This window comes from Anomaloglossus baeobatrachus, chromosome 4 (assembly GCF_048569485.1).
Source record: "Anomaloglossus baeobatrachus isolate aAnoBae1 chromosome 4, aAnoBae1.hap1, whole genome shotgun sequence".
Classification (NCBI taxonomy): Eukaryota; Metazoa; Chordata; class Amphibia; order Anura; family Aromobatidae; genus Anomaloglossus; species Anomaloglossus baeobatrachus.
In genome coordinates this window covers 632,816,150-632,839,507 of record NC_134356.1, presented here as the reverse complement: position 1 = coordinate 632,839,507, position 23,358 = coordinate 632,816,150, and the positions used below count along the sequence as shown (strand labels likewise).

At 51.6% G+C, this 23,358-nt stretch overlaps 1 protein-coding gene across 3 annotated transcripts in view; it reads right to left on the bottom strand.

The window, feature by feature from the left end:
- LETM2 (leucine zipper and EF-hand containing transmembrane protein 2) overlaps positions 1 to 11,116 on the bottom strand; it is a 136,620-nt gene extending 125,504 nt beyond the window's left edge. For 2 of the 3 annotated variants that reach the window (XM_075346393.1, XM_075346395.1), the window contains exons 1-2: positions 11,032 to 11,116; positions 8,121 to 8,184 (exon numbers count right to left, since the gene is read on the bottom strand). In XM_075346393.1, the coding sequence (XP_075202508.1) occupies positions 8,121 to 8,167 (47 nt within the window). In that variant the 5' untranslated portion in view covers positions 8,168 to 8,184; positions 11,032 to 11,116. Of the gene's footprint in view, positions 1 to 8,120; positions 8,185 to 10,569; positions 10,594 to 11,031 lie in introns of all 3 variants that reach the window. The other variant, XM_075346394.1, reaches the window with a different exon arrangement.
- Positions 11,117 to 23,358: the final 12,242 nt, after the last annotated feature.

The window sequence follows — 23,358 nt, the reverse complement described above, 5'->3', positions numbered from 1 at the left end:
CAAAATGGATGTGTTCTTCTATTCAAGCAAAGTCTATGGGAATTTGGGTTTCTTGTTCACACTATGTTGTTCAAAATGCTGCCTTTTTGTGGCAGAACTTTGGTCAAAAACTCAGCTTTTCAAAGAAGCAACATGTCAATTGTTTTTGCCATTTGGGTTTTGCACTGCAAAGCTGAGTTTTTGACCAAAGTTCTGCCACAAAAAGGCAGCATTTTGAACAACATAGTGTGAACAAGAAACCCAAATTCCCATAGACTTTGCTTGAATAGAAGAACACATCCATTTTGGCATTAAACAGCGCAGAAGAAAAAGCAGCAAAAAAGCAGGTAAAAAGCAACGTGCGCACATACCCTTACCCTAGCGCGTGCCGAGCAACCCTGGATGGTCCAGATGGATGGAGTAGTGGATGGTTGGTGGGTGGCCACCATGTCCCAACAAAGCTGCGATGTCAGCAAGGAGGTGGAGGAGTCATGTTTTGGGCCGGAATCATGAGGAGACATCTGGTAGGCCGCTTTAGGGTTCCTGAAGGTGTGAAAATGACCGCTGCAAAGTATATAGAGTTTCTGACTGACAACTTTCTTCCAAGGTACAAAAAGCAGAAACGTGCCTTCAGGAGCAGAATCATCTTCATGCATGACAATGCACCATCTCATGATGCAAAGAATACCTCTGTCATTGAATGCTATGGGCATAAAAGGAGAAACTCCTGGTGTGGCCACTGTGACGCCCCTGCACTAGTCAGGGTGTCATAGGGAACGGCACTCCTGTCCTTATAGTGCAGAACCCACCCTCCTTGGTTCCAGGTGCCACCTAATGATATTGTTAACATCAGCATGCAAATCCCAGTCACACACACCAGTGGGTAGGTCTAGTGGAGAAAGGGCCGCCCACCTAAGAGTCAGGCAGACTGGCGGGAGGTGACTGGGCAGTCGGCTTCAGGGGAGCAAGGAGAGAGGAGGAAAGTAGTACCTCTCAGGGGGAGAGAAAGCTGGGGAGTTGGAGCTCCCAGGACAGTGAAGCAGCAGCCCTCATGGTGTGAGGAGCTGAGGGTAGAAGCTCTCGGAAGGTCGGACTAGACTGGAACACAGCAAAGCAATATCATTGGGAACGGTCACCTGGACGGGCTCCCCTCCTGAGCGGCAGGACTTTTGGTTTAACTACAGTCTGTGTGTGTAATGGCCTTCCAAAACAGCACCAACCTCATCCAGCACCACAACTACCAACCGTGAGTTCCCTGCTCCCTGCCTTCCAGCCTCCCAAACCTACATCCCACGGCTTTCCCCACACCAAGCCCCGGGATATTTCCCCCTACCCGTGGAGGGTCACAACACCTGGCTGCCCCATTCCATCATCCCCAGGTACTCCCAACTGCAGCGGTGGTACTCCTAATTACCACATACCACGGGTGGCGTCACGAACTCTATAACCCCCCCCCTTGTAAATACCCACCTTCATTTGAGTGGCCGCACGACCCCTGGGTCTGGAGACCCTTGAGCCACTGAGAACCCGGATCCGAGCAGCTCGGCTGCTGGCACGGGGGCGGCACAGCCACCATCGTCCCCTGACCTCAACCCTATAGAGAACCTTAGGAGTATCATCAAGCAGAAGATCTGAGGGTGGGAGGCAGTTCACATCAAAACAGCAGCCCTAGGAGATTATTCTGACATCATGTAAAGAAATTCAAGCAGAAACTCTCCAAAAACTCACAAGTTCAATGCATGCAAGAATTGTGAAGATGATATCAAAGAAGGGTTCCTATGTTAACATCTAACTTGGCCTGTTAGGATGTTTTGGATTTTAGTAGCTTTTTATTTCAGTGAATGTGACCTCCTAATGCTGCAGATTCCACAAATGTGCATTTTCAGTTCTTTAAAACATATAAAATGTTTAGAAACTCCACTGTGCCTAATAATTTGGAACAGCGCATTTTGAGGTTTTTTTTTTAATTTTGTAGATTATACTGTTATCATTGGGAGGTTTCTTCAATAAAATTCGATGTATACTCTAACGGGTGATGACTTTTATTACACTGACTGTCATTTAGGAAAATCAGAGAAAAGAAGGGAATTTTGTTTACTTACCGTAAATTCCTTTTCTTCTAGCTCCAATTGGGAGACCCAGACAATTGGGTGTATAGCTTCTGCCTCCGGAGGCCACACAAAGTATTACACTTAAAAGTGTAAAGCCCCTCCCCTTCTGCCTATACACCCCCCGTGCCTCACGGGCTCCTCAGTTTTGGTGCAAAAGCAAGAAGGAGGAAAAGTTATAAATTGGTTTAAAGTAAATTCAGTCCGAAGAAATTTCGGAGAACTGAAACCATTGAACATGAACAACATGTGTACACAAAGAACAACAGCCCGAAGGGAACAGGGGCGGGTGCTGGGTCTCCCAATTGGAGCTAGAAGAAAAGGAATTTACGGTAAGTAAACAAAATTCCCTTCTTCTTTGTCGCTCCATTGGGAGACCCAGACAATTGGGACGTCCAAAAGCAGTCCCTGGGTGGGTAAAGTAAAACCTCGAAATAGAGCCGTAAAACGGCCCCTTTCTACAGGTGGGCAACCGCCGCCTGAAGGACTCGCCTACCTAGGCTGGCATCTGCCGAAGCATAGGTATGCACCCGATAGTGTTCCGTGAAAGTGTGCAGGCTCGACCAGGTAGCTGCCTGACACACCTGCTGAGCCGTAGCCTGGTGCCGCAAAGCCCAGGACACACCCACGGCTCTGGTAGAATGGGCCCTTAGCCCTGAGGGAACCGGAAGCCCAGAAGATCGGTAAGCTTCGAGAATAGGTTCCTTGATCCACCGAGCCAGGGTTGATTTGGAAGCCTGTGACCCTTTACGCTGGCCAGCGACAAGGACAAAGAGTGCATCCGAGCGGCGCAGGGGCGCCGTACGAGAAATGTAGAGTCTGAGTGCTCTCACCAGATCTAACAAGTGCAAATCCCTTTCACATTGGTGAACTGGATGAGGACAAAAAGAGGGTAAGGAGATATCCTGATTGAGATGAAAGGGGGATACCACCTTAGGGAGAAATTCCGGAACCGGACGCAGAACCACCTTGTCCTGGTGAAACACCAGGAAGGGGGCTTTGCATGAGAGTGCTGCTAGCTCAGACACTCTCCGAAGTGATGTGACTGCTACTAGGAAGGCCACTTTCTGCGAAAGGCGTGAGAGAGGAATATCCCTCATTGGCTCGAAAGGTGGTTTCTGAAGAGCCATCAGCACCCTGTTCAGATCCCAGGGTTCTAACGGCCGCTTGTAAGGAGGGACTATGTGACAAACCCCCTGCAGGAACGTGCGTACCTGTGGAAGTCTGGCTAGGCGCTTCTGAAAGAACACAGAGAGCGCTGAGACTTGTCCCTTAAGGGAGCCGAGCGACAAACCTTTTTCCAATCCGGATTGAAGGAAGGAAAGAAAAGTGGTCAAGGCAAATGGCCAGGGAGAAAAACCCTGATCAGAGCACCAAGATAAGAATATCCTCCACGTCCTGTGGTAGATCTTGGCGGACGTTGGTTTCCTAGCCTGTCTCATAGTGGCAATGACCTCTTGAGATAACCCTGAAGACGCTAGGATCCAGGACTCAATGGCCACACAGTCAGGTTGAGGGCCGCAGAATTCAGATGGAAAAACGGTCCTTGAGACAGCAAGTCTGGTCGGTCTGGTAGTGCCCACGGTTGGCCCACCGGGAGATGCCACAGATCCGGGTACCACGACCTCCTCGGCCAGTCTGGAGCGACGAGGATGGCGCGGCGGCAGTCGGACCTGATCTTGCGTAACACTCTGGGCAACAGTGCCAGAGGAGGAAACACATAAGGGAGTTGAAACTGCGACCAATCCTGAACTAAGGCGTCTGCCGCCAGAGCTCTGTGATCTTGAGACCGTGCCATGAATGTCGGGACCTTGTGGTTGTGCCGGGACGCCATTAGGTCGACGTCCGGCATCCCCCAGCGGCAACAGATCTCCTGAAACACGTCCGGGTGAAGGGACCATTCCCCTGCGTCCATGCCCTGGCGACTGAGATAATCTGCTTCCCAGTTTTCTACGCCTGGGATGTGAACTGCGGATATGGTGGAGGCTGTGGCTTCCACCCATAGCAGAATCCGCCGGACTTCCTGGAAGGCTTGCCGACTGCGTGTTCCGCCTTGGTGGTTGATGTAAGCCACCGCTGTGGAGTTGTCCGACTGAATTCGGATCTGCTTGCCTTCCAGCCACGGCTGGAACGCCTTTAGGGCAAGATACACTGCCCTTATCTCCAGAACATTGATCTGAAGGGAGGACTCTGGCTGAGTCCAAGTACCCTGAGCCCTGTGGTGGAGAAAGACCGCTCCCCACCCTGACAGGCTCGTGTCCGTCGTGACCACAGCCCAGGATGGGGGCAGGAAGGATTTCCCCTTCGACAGAGAAGTGGGAAGAAGCCACCACTGAAGGGAAGCCTTGGCTGCCCGAGAAAGGGAGACGTTCCTGTCGAGGGACGTCGACTTCCTGTCCCATTTGCGGAGAATGTCCCATTGAAGTGGACGCAGATGAAACTGCGCAAAAGGAACTGCCTCCATTGCTGCTACCATCTTCCCTAGGAAGTGCATGAGGCGCCGCAAGGGGTGTGACTGGCCTTGAAGGAGAGATTGCACCCCTGTCTGTAGTGAACGCTGTTTGTCCAGCGGAAGCTTCACTATCGCTGAGAGAGTATGAAACTCCATGCCAAGATATGTCAGTGATTGGGCCGGTGTCAGATTTGACTTTGGAAAATTGATGATCCACCCGAAACTCTGGAGAGTCTCTATAGCAATGCTCAGGCTGTGTTGGCATGCCACTTGAGAGGGTGCCTTGACAAGCAGATCGTCTAAGTAAGGGATCACCGAGTGTCCCTGAGAGTGCAGAACTGCTACTACTGTTGCCATGACCTTGGTGAAGACCCGTGGGGCTGTCGCCAAGCCGAAAGGCAGTGCCACGAACTGAAGGTGTTCGTCCCCTATGGCGAAACGCAGGAAGCGCTGATGCTCTTGAGCAATCGGTACGTGAAGATACGCATCTTTGATGTCGATTGATGCTAGGAAATCTCCCTGGGACATTGAGGCGAAAACGGAGCGGAGCGATTCCATCCGGAACCGCCTGGTTTTTACATGTTTGTTGAGCAGCTTTAGGTCCAGAACAGGACGGAAGGATCCGTCCTTTTTCGGCACCACGAACAAGTTGGAGTAAAAACCGTGACCCTGTTGCTGAAGAGGAACAGGGACCACCACTCCTTCTGCCTTCAGAGTGCATACCGCCTGAAGAAGAGCATCGGCTCGCTCGGGGGGCGGAGATGTTCTGAAGAACCGAGTCGGAGGACTTTCATCCAATCGCTCACCAAACAGACGGTCGCCAGAAAATGGCAAACCGGTTAAGAACTTTTTGGAAGCAGAGTCTGCCTTCCATTCACGTAGCCACATGGCCCTGCGGACTGCCACCGAAATGGCGGATGCTACCGCCGTACGGCTCGCAGAGTCCAGGACAGCATTAATGGCGTAGGACGCAAACGCCGACGCCTGAGAGGTTAAGGACACCACTTGCGGAGCAGACGTACGTGTGACTGCATTAATCTGCGCATGACAAGCTGAGATCGCTTGGAGTGCCCATACGGCTGCGAATGCTGGAGCAAAAGACGCGCCGATAGCTTCATAGATGGATTTCAACCAGAGCTCCATCTGTCTGTCAGTGGCATCCTTGAGTGAAGCCCCATCTTCCACTGCAACTATGGATCTAGCCGCCAGTCTGGAGACTGGAGGATCCACCTTGGGACACTGAGCCCAGCCCTTGACAACGTCAGGGGGGAAGGGATAACGTGTATCCTTAAGGCGCTTGGAAAAACGCTTATCTGGACAAGCTCGGTGTTTCTGGACTGCCTCTCTGAAGTCAGAGTGATCCAGAAACGTACTCAATGTACGCTTGGGAAACCTGAAACGGAATTTCTCCTGCTGAGAAGCTGACTCCTCAATTGGAGGAGCTGGGGAGAAATATCCAACACCTGATTGATGGTCGCTATAAGGTCATTCACTATGGCGTCACCTTCAGGTGTATCTAGGTTGAGAGCGGCCTCAGGATCAGAATCCTGATCTGCCCCCTCCGCTTCATCCTCTAGAGAGTCCTCTCGCTGAGACCCTGAGCAGTGTGATGAAGTCGAGGGAATTTCCCAGCGAGCCCGCTTAGGCGGCCTGGGACTGCGGTCCGTGTCAGAGACCTCACCCTGGGACCTATGGGTCACCCCAGGAGCACTTTGCTGCTCCAACTGAGGGGGGCCTGGGGTCAATGATTCAACAGTGCCCGTGGCCTGAGTCACCGGTCTGGACTGTAAGGCTTCTAGTATCTTAGCAGACCATTTATCCATACTCTCAGACAGTTTGTCAGCAAATACTGCAAACTCCGTCCCTGTCACCTGGACAGTGGTAGCAGGTGGTTCCACCTGGGCCACCAGTAGCAGAGGCTCCGGCTGAGCAAGTGCCACAGGGGCCGAGCATTGCACACAATGAGGATCGGTGGAACCTGCCGGTAGTATAGCCGCACATGAGATACAGGTTGCAAAGTAAGCCTGTGCTTTGGCACCCTTGCTTTTTGCGGACGACATGCTGTTGTCTCCTCTGAGTACAATCCAGGAGGGTATATAGCCAAAAATCAACAGTGCGACCGTACAGTGTAAATGTATAGCATATAAGCATATATATATATATATATATATATATATATATGTACACTTCGGCACTCAGTGGGGCCAGCACCCAGGTGCTGCTTACCGACCGCTCAAAGCGGTTGTGTGATCACCAGATTCCCTGCCTGGGCCTCCCAGAGCCGTGTTGTCTCTCCTCTCCAGCGTCAGAAGTGCTGACAGGAATGGCTGCCGGCGTTCTGTGGGGAGGAGGGGGCCGTGGGCGTGCCCCAGAAAGTGCGGGAATCTGATGCCCCACTGTGCTGAGTGAGGGGGGAGGAGGATACAAAGTATGCTCCAGCCCTCAGCGCTGACGTCCTGTGCAGCGTCCCGCCCTTCCCCTGACTGGCAGGCCTGGGGGCGGGAATATGCGATACTAGGCCGCAAAAGCCGGGGACTAAAGTTATAAGCGCGGCCGGCAAATAAGCGCGGCCGGCGCGGTAGTCCCCGGCGCACTAACACACCCAGCAGTGCTGCAGTGTGTATAGCACAAGCGCTCCATGCGCGGTCCCCCAGGGGGACACAGAGTACCTCACAGTAGCAGGGCCTTGTCCCTGACGATACCCGGCTCCTGTCCAGCAGATTCCCCAGGGGCTGCGGAGGGAGCACGGTCCCAGTGCCTGGAGACCGATTAGGATCCCACTTCACCCAGAGCCCATTAAGGGATGGGGAAGGAAAACAGCATGTGGCTCCTGCCTATGTACCCGCAATGGGTACCTCAACCTTAACAGCACCGCCGACCAGAGTGGGGTGAGAAGGGAGCATGCTGGGGGCCCTGTTATGGGCCCTCTTTTCTTCCATCCGACATAGTCAGCAGCTGCTGCTGACTAAGATGTGGAGCTATGCGTGGATGTCAGCCTCCTTCGCACAAAGCATAAAAACTGAGGAGCCCGTGATGCACGGGGGGTGTATAGGCAGAAGGGGAGGGGCTTTACACTTTTAAGTGTAATACTTTGTGTGGCCTCCGGAAGCAGAAGCTATACACCCAATTGTCTGGGTCTCCCAATGGAGCGACAAAGAAATATAATTTGCATAATAATTTGGAACATGGTGTATGAGATGGGGAAAGAGAGGATGACTGCAAAGAGAGGGAGTGCGCCATAGCCATGGGAAGCCAAAAGTAAAGGGGGGCGAGAAGGCGTATGTCAAAGGAGACAGCTAAGAACACAGTGTGTACCAGACTAAAAGAGGGTCGGGTGGAGAGGAAGAGCGCGGAGTGAAGGGCAAATCATTAAACAATTTGACAAACGCTAACAGTGACAAAGTAACATAAAAGTAAAGAACAAGAGAAACCAAGAACATCAAATAAACTGAAACAAAAGAAGAAAAAGAGAATAAAGCCCTGGTGGGCTGTGGGCAGACTGCCCTGATGGGTCTGGTAACACAGGAGAGGAGCTGTCACCGTCTGCTGTATGGGCGAATGTGGGCGTAGCGGCATCTTACCGGGATCTGAGAGAGGACAGGACGACGCTGCAGGTGTACGTGGCCATTTCTTCTTACTTTAGACCTGATAAGACCAATAAAAGGAAAAAGTCCATCAATGCTGTGCAAGGTGATGAGGCTACGTCCTCCGTCACAGCTCCTACGGAGGCCACCACCCACCGCACATCTAGCGATGCTGATCTCCAAATATGAGGCCCTGGTAAACCTAATAATAGCGATGAGAATGAACAAGATCCTCCATCTGGATACAAATGATTCAATCCGTTTTGTGGGTTCCAGGACCCTTTATTATTGTTGCCCCAACTAAAAAAGGCAGGACTCTGCTGATCGCCCCCACAATCTAGCACCAGGATGTAATGGTCCTATGCAGGATGCCGGCATTATTGAGCGGGCTCAGGAGCTGAGCCTGCAGCACACCCGGCAGAGGCAGCCGTGTTATACAGCCAGGACCGGCCACTGACAGCCACGACCAGAACTAGATGCTGCCGATTAACTAATCTCTGACACCGGCATATAAAAGGGTTTTTTTGTTATTAGAAAACTCCCGTCCTCGACTGAAGTTTGTTTTTAAAAAAATAAATAAATAAATGGTGCTTTAGTCACCCTCCTCAGGTCCAGGGCTTTGTCTCCGCTGCAGCTCCTGGTCTGTTATTTTCTGCAGCGCTAAAGTCACCACAACAGTTCTGCAGCCAATCAGTGAGCTCAGCCCAAGCTGACAGCACAACCTGCTGAGCTCACTGATTGGCTGCAGCGCTATCAACATGACACCACTGCTGCGACAATAACTGTCAGCAAGAGGAACATCGAGAGACTCAGTGCTGGACCCGGGAAGGGTGAGTAAAGCATAGTTGCGGTTTTTTGTTTTTTTTTTTTGTTTTTTTAAACAAACTGTCACTAGGGGACAGGGATTTTCTAAAAACGGAAAACTGCTCGACACATGACACATTTGTTCTGGTGCTCATCGCTCCCCTCCACCCTCAATCGTAGTGAGCCGTTGGGTGGCCATGGCAGTAGAGAATTGGGTGAACGCCACTGTCACCCTCATCTTGGTGCCTCCATGAAGCCCAGTACATACATATTACATATATACTGCAGTATCTAAAGTATATAGAACAGGAAAAAATCCATCAAAATCCATCAGGAAGGGCTAAAAAAGAAAAAAAAGAAATAAATCTACACATTAAAAATATAAAAGTTTAAATGACTCATTCTCCTAGCTCAGAGAGAAAAAAAAATGGATTATATATAATATATATCACACATACAGTGGAACTTTGGATTATGAGCATAATCCATTCTGGGAGTGTGCTCGTGAACCAAAGCAAACTTTCCCATACGAAATAATTGAAAGTCTGACAATTCGGTCCACAACTTTTAGCAATTTCTCATCCTGGTCCCCTATTGAGCCATTGCACGCGCACGCGCACGCACGCACACACACACTTATCCTCCGTTCCCTCGGCGGCCTATTCTTGCACTCTGCAGGCATGTGGACCCGGTAACTATCGCGGCCGATGCAGGGGCTGCCGCTGTCAGTGCTTCGGCAGCGGACGTCATACGCATGCGCAGTGTGCTGCCTATGAGAATACAGTGCAGAGAGAGCTGACACTGCTCAGCACCAGCATCTGAAATTTAGCCGAGACAGCAGCAGCCCCTGCGACTGTTATCGGATCCACAGACCACAAGAAGCAGCCAGAGCGGGTCACAGCGCAGTGAAAAGTACGGAACCAGAAGTGTGCGCGGTATTTGTTCGTACAGCAAAGCATTGCTTGTAAACCGAGTTACAAATTTGCAAGAAGCTTCGCTCGTCTTCTAAACTACCTGCACACCGGATTACTCATAATCCGAGGTTCCAAAATTATATATATATATATTTTATTATATATATATATATAACCTGTTACTGTCAAGTCAATATCAGTCTAATCCATAGAAAGATTTTTTTATATATATATATATATATATATATATATATATATATATATATATATATATATATATATATATATATATATATATGTATGTGTGTGTGTATATATATATATATATATATATATATATATATATATATATATATATATACACACACACACATTATATATATATATATATATATATATATATATATATATATATATATAATTATATACACACGCACGCTCTGTTACTGCCAAGTCAACAGTCTGATCCATAGCAAATATAAAAATAATATATTCTATATTTTCTATGGATCAGACTGTCATTGACTTGGCAGTAACTGAGTGTGCGTGCGTGCGTGTATATATAATTATATAATCTTTTTTTCTATGGATTAGACTGATATTGACTTGACAGTAGCAGTATATATATATTCCCCCACCCCAAAAAAGTAAAAAAAAACAACACACAATAACAAATGGAAAAATTAAAAAGTTACATATCTCAGAAAATAACAGACTTTTTTTGTTACCTTTGTTGTTTCTGATTTCCTTCCCTTTGTAAATATTATGTACATTTTGAAAAAAAAAAAAAAAAAAGAAAAAAAATATTTAATTTAAAAGATAAACAACAACTTTGGCTTCGCCGCAACTCTACCGACAGCGAGAATTTCTAGGTCATTTTTATCATATAATATACACTGTAAAATATCCCCCCCCCCCCTCTTTAAAAAAATAATGAATGGTGGAATTGCAGAGTTTGGGGGAGGGGGGGGTGTTCCCTATTTTTTTCAGTTTATTAAAATGAACGGTGTCATTCAAAACTACGACTGGCCTCCCTACAAAAAACACCAGCCCTCATAGGGTTAAACAAGCAAGAGAAAAAAAAAAAACAACAAAAAACGAAAGTGCGAGAACAGAGACTCGTCCAATCATGAAGGGGTTAATGTGTCCACAGAGAAGCCCTGAGCACCACTAGGCTGTGTGCAGCTCACCGGCTCTGCAGGCCATGCCACGGTAATAGCAGCGACTCCCCCGGTCACTTCTCCCCGGTGTCTCCGGACTTCCCTTCCCGCCCCCTCCTCCTTCTCCCCCAGTCACCTCCTACACTACTGGCATCAACAACCAGGCCACCGGCAGACGCATCTCAGCCAATCAGAAGGCGACCAGAGCTTCCACAACCTCTTCTGTTGACCAATAGCTGACGAGAAAAGGCGGGGCTTAAATTTGTGTGATCGTCTGAACTCATGACGTCAGTTCTCTTGCCCTTACTAGAAGCGGCTTCAGCGAGTGATCTGCGCATGCTCAGGGAGCACAGTGCTGCCTTTAATTGAAAATTACAAGCAAATGGGACTTATCAGCTGAGCTGTAATTACGGACTTGTGTGTAATAGGAACTGTCACTGTCTGCCAAGGGGTGTTACTGACATACATACTAATACATGGATCACAATTAATACTAATAGTGTAAAAATGTGAAAGCTCCAGTTAAAAGACAAAAAAATGTACAGTACAAGAAAGAATAATACTGTAGATTTTATAAATAATACTGTTATGCAGTCCTATAATGCTATAAAGTGCCAAAATGATATACCAACCCCCAAAAATACCATCAGCGCCTAAATAATATCGTAACCCCGCGCTTTAACCCCCTTATGAGTAATTGCTTTGCCCTTTAGTTGTTTTTTTTTTACTTCGCCTTTTTCCAAAACCCTTATATTTTTTTTTTCTTTTTGCTTTGTGTTTTGTTTGTTTTTATGTGGGATGAATTGTAATTTTAAATAACATTTATTTCACCATATGCTGAAAAATGGCGGGGGCGGGGTGGATCCAACTGTGGTGAAATAGTGGAGAAAATAGTATTATTTTCAGTGAATGTTTTTTAATGACATTCATCGTACAAAAAAAAAAAAAGGCCGGGCCACAAAATTATCCAGGTATTATTATAGGATCGCATCACTCGGCACAGTTGCAGAGGAGCGTCTCAGCTGCATAGAAATACATACAGTCGGCCTGCTCCTGTCATGAGAGTGAGCGGCCGTGCGGGTGATGCGATCCAATAATCGTGCGAGTCATACGTTGGTGTGAGCGCACCCTAATGGAACGGTTCCACTTGTGTGACGCCCTGGACAAGCCAGGGGTCACAGGTAATGACATCACCACACCCTACACCCCGGTTAGGCACATCAAAGCTAGACCCAAAAATCCTTGTTGCCTTCCCCAGGGGCTGTTGTCCACACCAGGGGGTGGAGCCAGGCGGTTGGTCTCCACCCACCAAGGAGTTCACAGTCCTGGAGGAGGGAAAACACAGGCAGTCAGAGAGAGAGTTAGAGTTTGGAGGAGGAAGTGAGAGGAGTTGAGTGGTAGAGGAGCAAGTGTGAGGAGAAAAGTGACAGGAACAGAGCCTGAAGTTGGTCCGGGTGTGTGCCCCGGACAGACACAGCAAGGTTAGCAGACGGCGGTGACCGTCTGCAGGAGTGGCCTATCGGAGTTGCCATAAGGACCGTGGACGGGCGGTGGCCCGGCGGTACCGGACCGGTACACAAGGAGAAGCCAGCACCATTGGCAGGGGCCTTTCGGATCCCGGCAAGGCTTGGAGTCGCCGTGAATTTGCCAAATCCTTCAGTGAAGGGGACCTCCGGGTCTCCAAACAACTAAGTCCCGATTGAATGCAACAGTCCAACCGTATGAGAGAGACACCGCCACCGCCAAGGCACCAGTTTCTCAGGGCCAGCGCCTGCGGGCAAAGAGGGGCTCCTCCGGCCCATATCCAAGCCGGGGAGCAGGTTACCGGTGGGAACCCATTGGAACCAACAGAAGTACTAGGTGCAGGGAAAGAGACAGTCACCGTTAACTACCGGGGAAAAGCAACAGCAGCCGTCCGTGGGAACCGTCTTTCCAGCCATATGTCTTACCGAGAACTGTGTCATCGTCTCAGGCTGAGTGAGTACCACCGTGCCGTGCGGCACAGCGCTGCCCCCGCGACCCTGCACCTCACCAAGCCCCGCACCCGGTCTGCCATCCACCCCTACCCCATCACCGGGCCCCGGGACAACCAACCCCCTACCCATGGAGGGGAGAAATAACAACAAAGCTGCTCCCTGTCACCGCTCCCGGGATCCCCGTCCAGAGCAGCGGTGGTGTCCACACAATCACCACAACTGTGGGTGGCGTCACGGACAATATCCCCAAAACCATTCCCCTTTTCACTCACGGGCGAGGAGCGCCGCTCAAGTCCCCGGGATCCAGCCCATCGCTCGAGCTACCGAGCAGCACCGGCCGCAGCAGCAGCAGCAGCCGGACCCGAGCAGTGGGAGAGCGCAGCGTCCCCTCCTCCGCCCGCGACACTTGCGTTTTGCACGGGTGAGTTTAATCTGATAAAAAATTGGATTGCTCTCACTCTAGTGCAAAACTATGGGGCAGTGTGTTACGCAGGCGGACAATTGGAGCAAAACTAATAATAGCTCAATCATTTCCCGAGGTACTCCGGGCAGATGACAAAGCTACAGAGAGACACAAAAACAACAAACACAATCGGTGGTGTTAACAGCACACCACCAAGTATAGGACCTCCCCTGTTGGCAGCACAAGGAGACCTGCGAGGATCAGCCGTATGAGTAGGAGGCACATCGGACCGAGGACGCAGCCCAATTGATGTCACTGAGCTGCCGTGGTGTGGATGGATTGGTAGGACCGGAGCGGGTTAGCTGACCCTGAGTATGCTTCCGCGCGAATCTTGGAGCAACGAGCACTGGATGCCTAACCCTGCCTACCGATCCTACTGACTCTAGCAGCCCTGTCACAGACACTACAGGGTTAATTGCACTTGTGGCCGCTACAAAATGCTCTACACTAATGTGTCTCTGAGCAAGAAAGACGCTTGCGCGCCAATGGGCATCATCCAGGTTCTTTTATAGCCTAAGCACAGCCAGACGCCAGATAGAAATGGCACCGGTTGCAGCCAATCAGCGGATGCCACATCACCGCTGACATCATCAACAGCCAATCAGCAGCCGCCGCGTCACCGGTGACGTCATCAACGACTAATCAGCAGCTGCCGCATCACCGGTGACATCCGCGACGGCCAATCAGGAGCTGCCACGTTATTGGTGACGTAACGTGCATGCGCAGTAGCGGGAATCCCGCACTTAGAGCCTGGAGATCCAGCGGGAACCCGCGCATGCAGAGTACGGCAAAGCAGGAACTTAGGTTCAGGATGACCCAAAACCCTGGACACCTGACACATAGCAGCCAAGCGCCTGGAGCGATGGAGGTGGTGCAGAGGAGTCAGCCAACATCACTGTAGGGGATGAGGACGGGGGAGGAGCGGTTTGAGGCTCAGGGGAACCCCGAACCGTAACACAGTGTCCATCTGCGATTGATTTCTCATGCTATAGCGCAGGGCCTGCCTGGACATTTTAGCCTGGGGGGGGCAATCATAAGGCAGTGGCCCTCAAGTTGTGGCAGCCCACCTTTGTTCTGTTTATCTTAATTGCATGGAGCTTATACAGAGATATGGGAGCAGAACCGAGCTTACTACAGAGATATGGGAGCAGAACCGAGCTTACTACAGAGATACGAGATCAGAACCAAGCTTACTACAGAGATATGGAAGCAGAACTGAGCCTGCCACATAGCTACGGGAACAGAACCGAGCTTACTGTATCAATACAGGAAAAAAATTATACTTGTTCAGTCTACTACATAGAAACAGCAACAGAACCAAGCCTCCTACATAGCTACGGGAAGAGAACAAGCTTACTGCATACACATAGTACCAGAACTAAGCTTACTGCTTAAATCTGGTACCATAACTTAGCTTACTATATAGATATAGGAGCAAAACCACGCTTACTACATAGATACAGTACCAGAACCCAGCTAACTGCATGTACAACAATTACAAAGCTTCTCATATATTTTCAATGTTAAACTCGTACGGAACATGGATGGCACACGGACTATACACTGATGCCATCTGTGTACTGTACGTGTTTTTCACGGCCCCATAGACGTCTAATGGCCCTTGTCATCTGTGCTGCCGGAAAAAAGAGATGTCTCCATGTGAACCACATGGACACACAGTCTGTGTAAACACATGAACATGCGAGCAGCACCATAGGTTATAATGGGTACACGTGGTAACCGTGAAAAAAACGAATACAACACATACCAGAAACACGGACGTGTTAAGGAGGCCTTAAGGTGACATAGCTACGTCACAGTTCAGGGGTTAATTTAACTTTTCTTTTCATAAACATGGAAAGACAAATGAAATTCCCTAACACATATGTGAGTGAGCCCTTAGGGCCCGTACTCACGATCAGTGTCAGCAGCGTTTTGGACACATAGTGTTTTCACTGGGTCCAAAATGCTGTATTGTACAGTAAAGGCACAGTGGATGGATTTATAGAAATCTCCGGCCCCCTAGGCTTCTTTTAAACTCCATAAACTGACCTGTGGCGCTGCTTTCCTATCCTCAGCATGTCAATTTATTCTAGCAGAGATGCTAGTGCTCTGAGCGAGAGAATACAGCGAATATCCGCTGACAGTCACTCTGATCGTGTGCACGTTTAACACCCTGGAGAACCAAGTAGAGGTACAGATAGGCCCCCGCACAACACCAATCCCACAAAAGGGTTAAATCAGCCGACCTGAAACTCTAGTCACCCCCCCTCAGGATAGGACAGACACACCAGGGGGCGGACCAGGCGGTTGGGACACACCCACCTAGGGGTCTAGAGAACCCGGGGGCGGGAAAACAGGGAGAGAAGTTTAAGTTGAAGTTGGGAGTAGAGGTGAAAGCTGACTAGCGCCACGGTCGGAGCCCTGGTTCATTGGCTAGGTGGCAGACGGTAGCCAGAGTCTGCAGGAGACGGGAAGATGGCTGCCGGAGATCCGAGGTGGACCGGGACAGGGTTGTAGCCCGCCGGTACCGACACCGGAGAACCGACCCGGAAACCGTGTGCACAGAGGGGGTACTTGGACCCTGAAGCCAGGACCGGCACCAACGGCCTAGCTAATTAACCAATTGAGGGCAGGATTATAGGTCCTGTCCCAACCTAAGTCCCGAAAAGTAGACAACCACCCACCGAGAGGGATAGGGTCACCGCCAGGGCCCATAGATTCCAAGGGTCAGCGTCAGACGGGCACGGCTCCCAACCAAAGGACCGGGAGCGGACTTCCGCATTTCAGACCGGGAAGTCCTACTTACAACACACCGAGTGCAGAGGAGAGAGACTTTGACTACAAACCCGGGTGTGGGATCAGATACACCCGTCTGCGGCAGCCGGCCACCATCACCTTGGTTTACCACAGGACTTGTGTACTTTATTCGACCGTGAGTAATATCCTCGGCCTGGCCAGGTGCAGCGGCCCCTGCAATCCCCATCCTCAGCATAGAGACACATCATAGGGACATCCATCCCTACCCACGGAGGGGTTAACAGCTAGCTGCCAGCCCAACGTCCCCGGGAGCCCCGCAATAGCAGCGGTGGTGCTACATCTCACCACACACTATGGGTGGCATCACAGACATTTTACAACCAATCCTGTATAAATACATCCCCTTTTATTCGGAGTGTCCATGCGACCCCCGGTCCGGAGAACCCCTCGAGCCGTACCGTAGATCTGGATCTGAGCAGCGCCAGCTGCTGGCACAGGGGCGGCACACAAGGACAGCGCAATCTCCCACCCAGGAGACTAGTGTCTCCGCCAGAAAAAGTATGCTGCGTCCAGATTATAAAAAAAAACGTAATGGTGGTTAAGGACAGCATGATCTCCCGCCCAAGAGACTAGCGTCTCCACCAGAGAAAGCACGCTGCGTCCAGACCGTGAGGCAGCCTGATGATGGGCACTCACCCTTATAGATTTAGTGTTGTGCCCTATAGATACAAATGTTTTATACATACACAACAATACATTATAGGCTAAAGGCCCACGGTCTGGACATGCTGTGTCTTAGACGCATGTGCTCTCCTGTGGGGCTGGACCACAGTGGCCTGTGCCCATGTGGCGCCCCTGACCTGGTCAGGCACCACTGAGTACTGCACCCATGCTGGGGACAGTACAACACAGGTAATCCAGAAGGCTGACCGAGGTGTGACTACAAAGGCGCATAGTGATCAGGTCTCACACATGTACCTTTGAGAGGACCCCTGGGGATCCCAGGAGGGGGCAAAGCCTTCACCTCCACTGGAAGGGTGGAGGGGGCAAAGCCTCCATCTCCAATCGAGGGGTGTGGTGGAGAGCCTGGTTGCTAGGTGGCGTAGGCAGGCACAAGAGGGAGAAGGAGGAGAACAGTCTGAAGCAGAGTGGGGAGGAGTGAGGAGCATGGAAGTGGAGCTCTGACAGGAGCAGCAGTGCAGGTCCCTCAAGTGAGCCGGTTTAGTGTGCAGCTCAGGGAGAGCAGAAGCAGCCCCTGGAGCTGTTGCAGTCTAACAGCGTCCGCGCAGTGACTACCGACGGGGGAGAACGGTCACCTGGTAGTGCTGCCCGAACTCCACACACAGCTAGAGAGAGAGCAACGTAGTGGAAAGTACGGAGACTGTCAGGGAGTACCAGGCCCAAACGGGCGGCAGATCCCGGTGCGGGGATAGATCCACCTTTCCTTGCTAAACCTGCCGGTGTGGGGCCCTCAAAGCCCACGCCACAACACCACAAAGTCCGCAGCCACGTAGCCACAGTTAGGGCCCATAGTTCACAGGAGGCAAGCAGCTGGAGTGATCTGGTCCAGGCGACAAGCAAACGGCAACCAAACGAGGGGAGCAGCTACTTCCCTGGGTGACCCCCATAGGGACTAAAAGTCGGGGTTACCACAAACCACAGAAGGGCTAAGGAAGGCGAGTCGGTAGCCACCCTCATCAGTCAGCCTGAAGGATACCTGGTTCCAGCCTGGTTCATCCCAGCTACGCCCGGGTTACTCACCCTGCCATCAACTGTGAGTAAAACCCCTGAAAGACATTCTGCTTGTGTTGAGTTATTCTGCGCCTTGTGGTTCTACACACCTACACAGGGCCCTGGGGCTTGCCTCACTCTCAGGAGGCTATTACAACTAACTGCACCCACCATCAGCCCCAGGCATCCCTTAATCTGCAGTGGCGGTCCCCACTGACCGCAATTCTGAGAGTGGCGTCACGACAATCCTAAAAGAAGGTTCCCTACCTGTGACCAGACTGATCCAGTGGAGTCCCTGAAGGTAATGCACCGACACAACACCTGTGGGGCTTCACATCTGGCGTCACGAACAGGATAAGGACTAGACCTGTTCAGACAGGTGACCATGTGCCTGGGCGGTCCGCTTGAAAAATTGGAAGCGCCGCCATATTGCCACCATGAAAAGCGCGCTGAAAAACAACAGCAGCCCGCGCTGGGAGAAGTTACCGCCCACGAAGAGGTGTGGCTACCCAGAGATCCCCTGCAGAGTCCTGACCTCGCAAGTGAAGAGAGCGGAGGCGTTCAGAGACGTCGGGAAGGAAAGGGAGCCAAAAGCCTGCTGCTGGGAGAGGAGCTGCTGAAAGAGGCAGAGCAGAAACTGAAGAGCTTGCTACAGGAGGAAGCGACGAGTCTGCTGCTGGGAAATCGTGCAGAAGAAGGCGCAGAGGAAATGGCGTCTGAACGCAGAGACCCAGAGCCAGGCTCCGCTGCCTGGTGGTATCAGGAACTTGCCCAGTTCTGCGACCAACTGGAGGTCAGGGTCATGCGGCAGATCAGCGAGGAACGCACGGCGCTTCTGGAGATGGCTGCCGCGGTGCAGGCCTATGAGGAAAAAGCTGCGCGACGAGTGCCAGACCGAGCGGCGACGACTCAGACCCCGATGGTGCCACCGATGGGTGAGTCCAGTGTTGCCCCTGCCAGCGCGAGTGCCCCGACCCCTGCTGCCACGCCCGCGGTCCCTGAAGAGGCGCCCGGCGCGGCGACGCTGAACCAGGCCGCAGCAGCGATGCCCTGCCCGGCCCGCCAAGCCCAGGCCGCCGCAGCGATGCCCTGCCCGGCCCGCCAAGCCCAGGCCGCCGCAGCGATGCCCTGCCCGGCCCGCCAAGCCCAGGCCGCCGCAGCGATGCCTTGCCCGGCCCGCAAAGATCCAGCTGCCACCGCGACCCTCATCCACGCCGCAGGTGTGACGCTGACCCAGGCCGCCGCCCTGCTAGGCCCGGCCCGCCAAGACCCCACCGCAGCAGCAACGCTCATCCACGCCGCAGGTGAGGTGCTGAACCAGGCCGCAGCCACGCCAGGTGCGGCCCGCCAAGCTCCGATCGCTGCAGCGACGCCCAGCCCAGCCTGCACAGATCCCATCGCAGCTGCGACGCCAATCCAGGCCGCCGCAGCGATGCCCTGCCCGGCCTGCCAAGAACCGGCCACAGTAGCGATACCCGCTAAGACGCCAGCTGCGACCCTGATTGAAACTGCGACGCTGATCCAGGCCGCCGCCACGCCAGGCGCGGCCCGCCAAGACAAAACCATACAAATATTTACCCCGGCCTGCAAGGCCAGAGCAGACACCGCTCCCCAGTCCAAGGAGGTCCCTGCTAGGCAGTCCACGCTGGGAGAGGATCCCGAATACTGGAAGCTGAAGGCTGACCTAGAGGCCCAGTTCCCAAAGGAGATGGTGGACCGGTATCTGCTCCCCCCGCATACCCACAAGGAGTCTCCTGCAACGTCCACGCCAAAAAGTCCACCGCCCTGGCCGGCTGATGAACACTCATCCCCAGCGCTGCCACAACCGGAGTGCTCAGAAGAACTAAGGGGGAGGGGAGGCCAGGAGGCTGAGGAGCTGACCCCAGAACCATCAGCAGTGGATCCATGCCCAGAGCCAGAGATGTTGCCTTATTCCCGCTGGGATGAAGAGAGCCCGACACCCTCTGCTGAGGAAGATCTATCCAGGTACATTACCTGGGAGTCTGCAAACAGCGAAGCGGCAACCCAGCAGAATCCAGCCCGCAAGACACGGCGCCGTAGCAGAACAAAGTTTTCCCCTGCACCGCAGTCTCCAGAGCAGAAAGATGAAGTCATGGCCAGAGACTTGGAAGAGAAACGGTTCCTGAGAAGGGCCAAATCCCAGGTTAGAGGCCCACTTTGTCGTGGTGTAGTCGAAGACTTCAGCTTGAAATCAGGATACGGTTTCATAGTAGCTCCTGGTATGAAGGAAGGCATTTTTGTTAACAGAAGAGAAGTTCGAGCCCATTTGCCCAGAGGCCATCCAGGAAGGAACCTACGGACAGGAGATTCAGTGGAATTCACCATGCACCAAGGAAAAAGGGGATGGTATGCATTGGATGTTACACCATGTCCCAGATATCCCTACAGTGAACCTGCTGTCTCAATAGAAAAAGAAACAGATACAGAAAAAGAAACAGATACAGAAGAAGAAAGAAAAGACAAGGATGGAGAAAGCAACAGGTGCCGCAGCCCTACAGGCCCAAGCCCTGGTGAGGAGGAATCTGTGTAAAGTAAGAAATACAGCAAGTTACCAGTTTTGAAAAGTTTGCAACGTTACTGTTTAAGAAATGTGCCCACATGAACTAATGTGAGAAACCCATAAACCTTAAGGCTATGAACTGGCTATAGCCACAAACTCTCGCAGTGTACATAGTTACCCCAGAGGTACCACCACCAGAGCCAGCCTGTTTAGGGGCCTTGGCTCGCCTGCAACCAGGGAGCATGCCTGTTTATGGGGCCTGGCTCTCCACCACAAAGAGGGTACCTGGTCAGCACCAACTGTGGAGGCCGCCTCTGCATCCTGCCAGAAGAGGCTGAAGGCGCGGCTCCACCAGGCCAGGTATACCCTGAAACCACCAGACCATGAAAGCCGCCTCTACATCCTGCCAGAAGTGGCTGAAGGCGCGGCCAACAGGAGAGGCAGATTGGAGGAAAGGTCTGGGGAAACGGATGGCCCAGACCTGGTTACCAAAAGAAACCGGTGACCTGCCTCCTGAGAGGGTTTTGGGTGGGTTAACGGACTTGTGGGTGGAGGGTGGTGATGTATGGTACCAGGTGGTTTTAAAATGTTTTACCATGTTTTACTGTTTTATGCATTTTAAAATGTTGTCTTGCAGCCCGAGGACGTGCTGGTGATAACTAAGGGGGAATGTGGCGCCCCTGACCTGGTCAGGCACCACTGAGTACTGCACCCATGCTGGGGACAGTACAACACAGGTAATCCAGAAGGCTGACCGAGGTGTGACTACAAAGGCGCATAGTGATCAGGTCTCACACATGTACCTTTGAGAGGACCCCTGGGGATCCCAGGAGGGGGCAAAGCCTTCACCTCCACTGGAAGGGTGGAGGGGGCAAAGCCTCCATCTCCAATCGAGGGGTGTGGTGGAGAGCCTGGTTGCTAGGTGGCGTAGGCAGGCACAAGAGGGAGAAGGAGGAGAACAGTCTGAAGCAGAGTGGGGAGGAGTGAGGAGCATGGAAGTGGAGCTCTGACAGGAGCAGCAGTGCAGGTCCCTCAAGTGAGCCGGTTTAGTGTGCAGCTCAGGGAGAGCAGAAGCAGCCCCTGGAGCTGTTGCAGTCTAACAGCGTCCGCGCAGTGACTACCGACGGGGGAGAACGGTCACCTGGTAGTGCTGCCCGAACTCCACACACAGCTAGAGAGAGAGCAACGTAGTGGAAAGTACGGAGACTGTCAGGGAGTACCAGGCCCAAACGGGCGGCAGATCCCGGTGCGGGGATAGATCCACCTTTCCTTGCTAAACCTGCCGGTGTGGGGCCCTCAAAGCCCACGCCACAACACCACAAAGTCCGCAGCCACGTAGCCACAGTTAGGGCCCATAGTTCACAGGAGGCAAGCAGCTGGAGTGATCTGGTCCAGGCGACAAGCAAACGGCAACCAAACGAGGGGAGCAGCTACTTCCCTGGGTGACCCCCATAGGGACTAAAAGTCGGGGTTACCACAAACCACAGAAGGGCTAAGGAAGGCGAGTCGGTAGCCACCCTCATCAGTCAGCCTGAAGGATACCTGGTTCCAGCCTGGTTCATCCCAGCTACGCCCGGGTTACTCACCCTGCCATCAACTGTGAGTAAAACCCCTGAAAGACATTCTGCTTGTGTTGAGTTATTCTGCGCCTTGTGGTTCTACACACCTACACAGGGCCCTGGGGCTTGCCTCACTCTCAGGAGGCTATTACAACTAACTGCACCCACCATCAGCCCCAGGCATCCCTTAATCTGCAGTGGCGGTCCCCACTGACCGCAATTCTGAGAGTGGCGTCACGACAATCCTAAAAGAAGGTTCCCTACCTGTGACCAGACTGATCCAGTGGAGTCCCTGAAGGTAATGCACCGACACAACACCTGTGGGGCTTCACACCCACAGTCAGGGTTCGGGCCGCTGTGGTCTTTCTCTTCTGTTCTTCCTGTGGAGACACTTGGGGCTACACAGCAATAAATTGACATGCCAGGGCTCGGGAAGCCGCACCACACAGGTCAGTTTTCGCTGTGAACTGTACACGCACAGTAGGCATAGGATTTCTAGAAATCCATCTACTGTGCTTGCAGTGGACAACGCAGCGTTTTGGATGGAGCGAAAACACTGAATCCAAAACCGTGTGAACCCTGATGTTGGGCACGCAACCTTACATACAGGCATCTTACAAACATACACAACCCCAGAAACACGGACTTGTAAACCTTCAGTAGAGAGATGTGTACACATATACAGACATGTATATGACATGTACACATATACAGACATGTACTCCGACACGGCATAGACGTGCACACACACAGCAAACAGCCATATATATACACATACATACAGTTAGGTTCAGAAATATTTGGACAGTGACACAATTTTCGCGAGTTGGGCTCTGCATGCCACCACATTGGATTTGAAATGAAACCTCTACAACAGAATTCAAGTGCAGATTGTAACGTTTAATTTGAAGGGTTGAACAAAAATATCTGATAGAAATTGTAGGAATTGTGCACATTTCTTTACAAACACTCCACATTTTAGGAGGTCAAAAGTAATTGGACAAATAAACCAAACCCCAAAAAAAAATTGTTATTTTCAATATTTTGTTGCGAATCCTTTGGAGGCAATCACTGCCTTAAGTCTGGAACCCATGGACATCACCAAACGCTGGGTTTCCTCCTTCTTAATGCTTTGCCAGGCCTTTACAGCCGCAGCCTTCAGGTCTTGCTTGTTTGTGGGTCTTTCCGTCTTAAGTCTGGATTTGAGCAAGTGAAATGCATGCTCAATTGGGTTAAGATCTGGTGATTGACTTGGCCATTGCAGAATGTTCCACTTTTTTGCACTCATGAACTCCTGGGTAGCTTTGGCTGTATGCTTGGGGTCATTGTCCATCTGTACTATGAAGC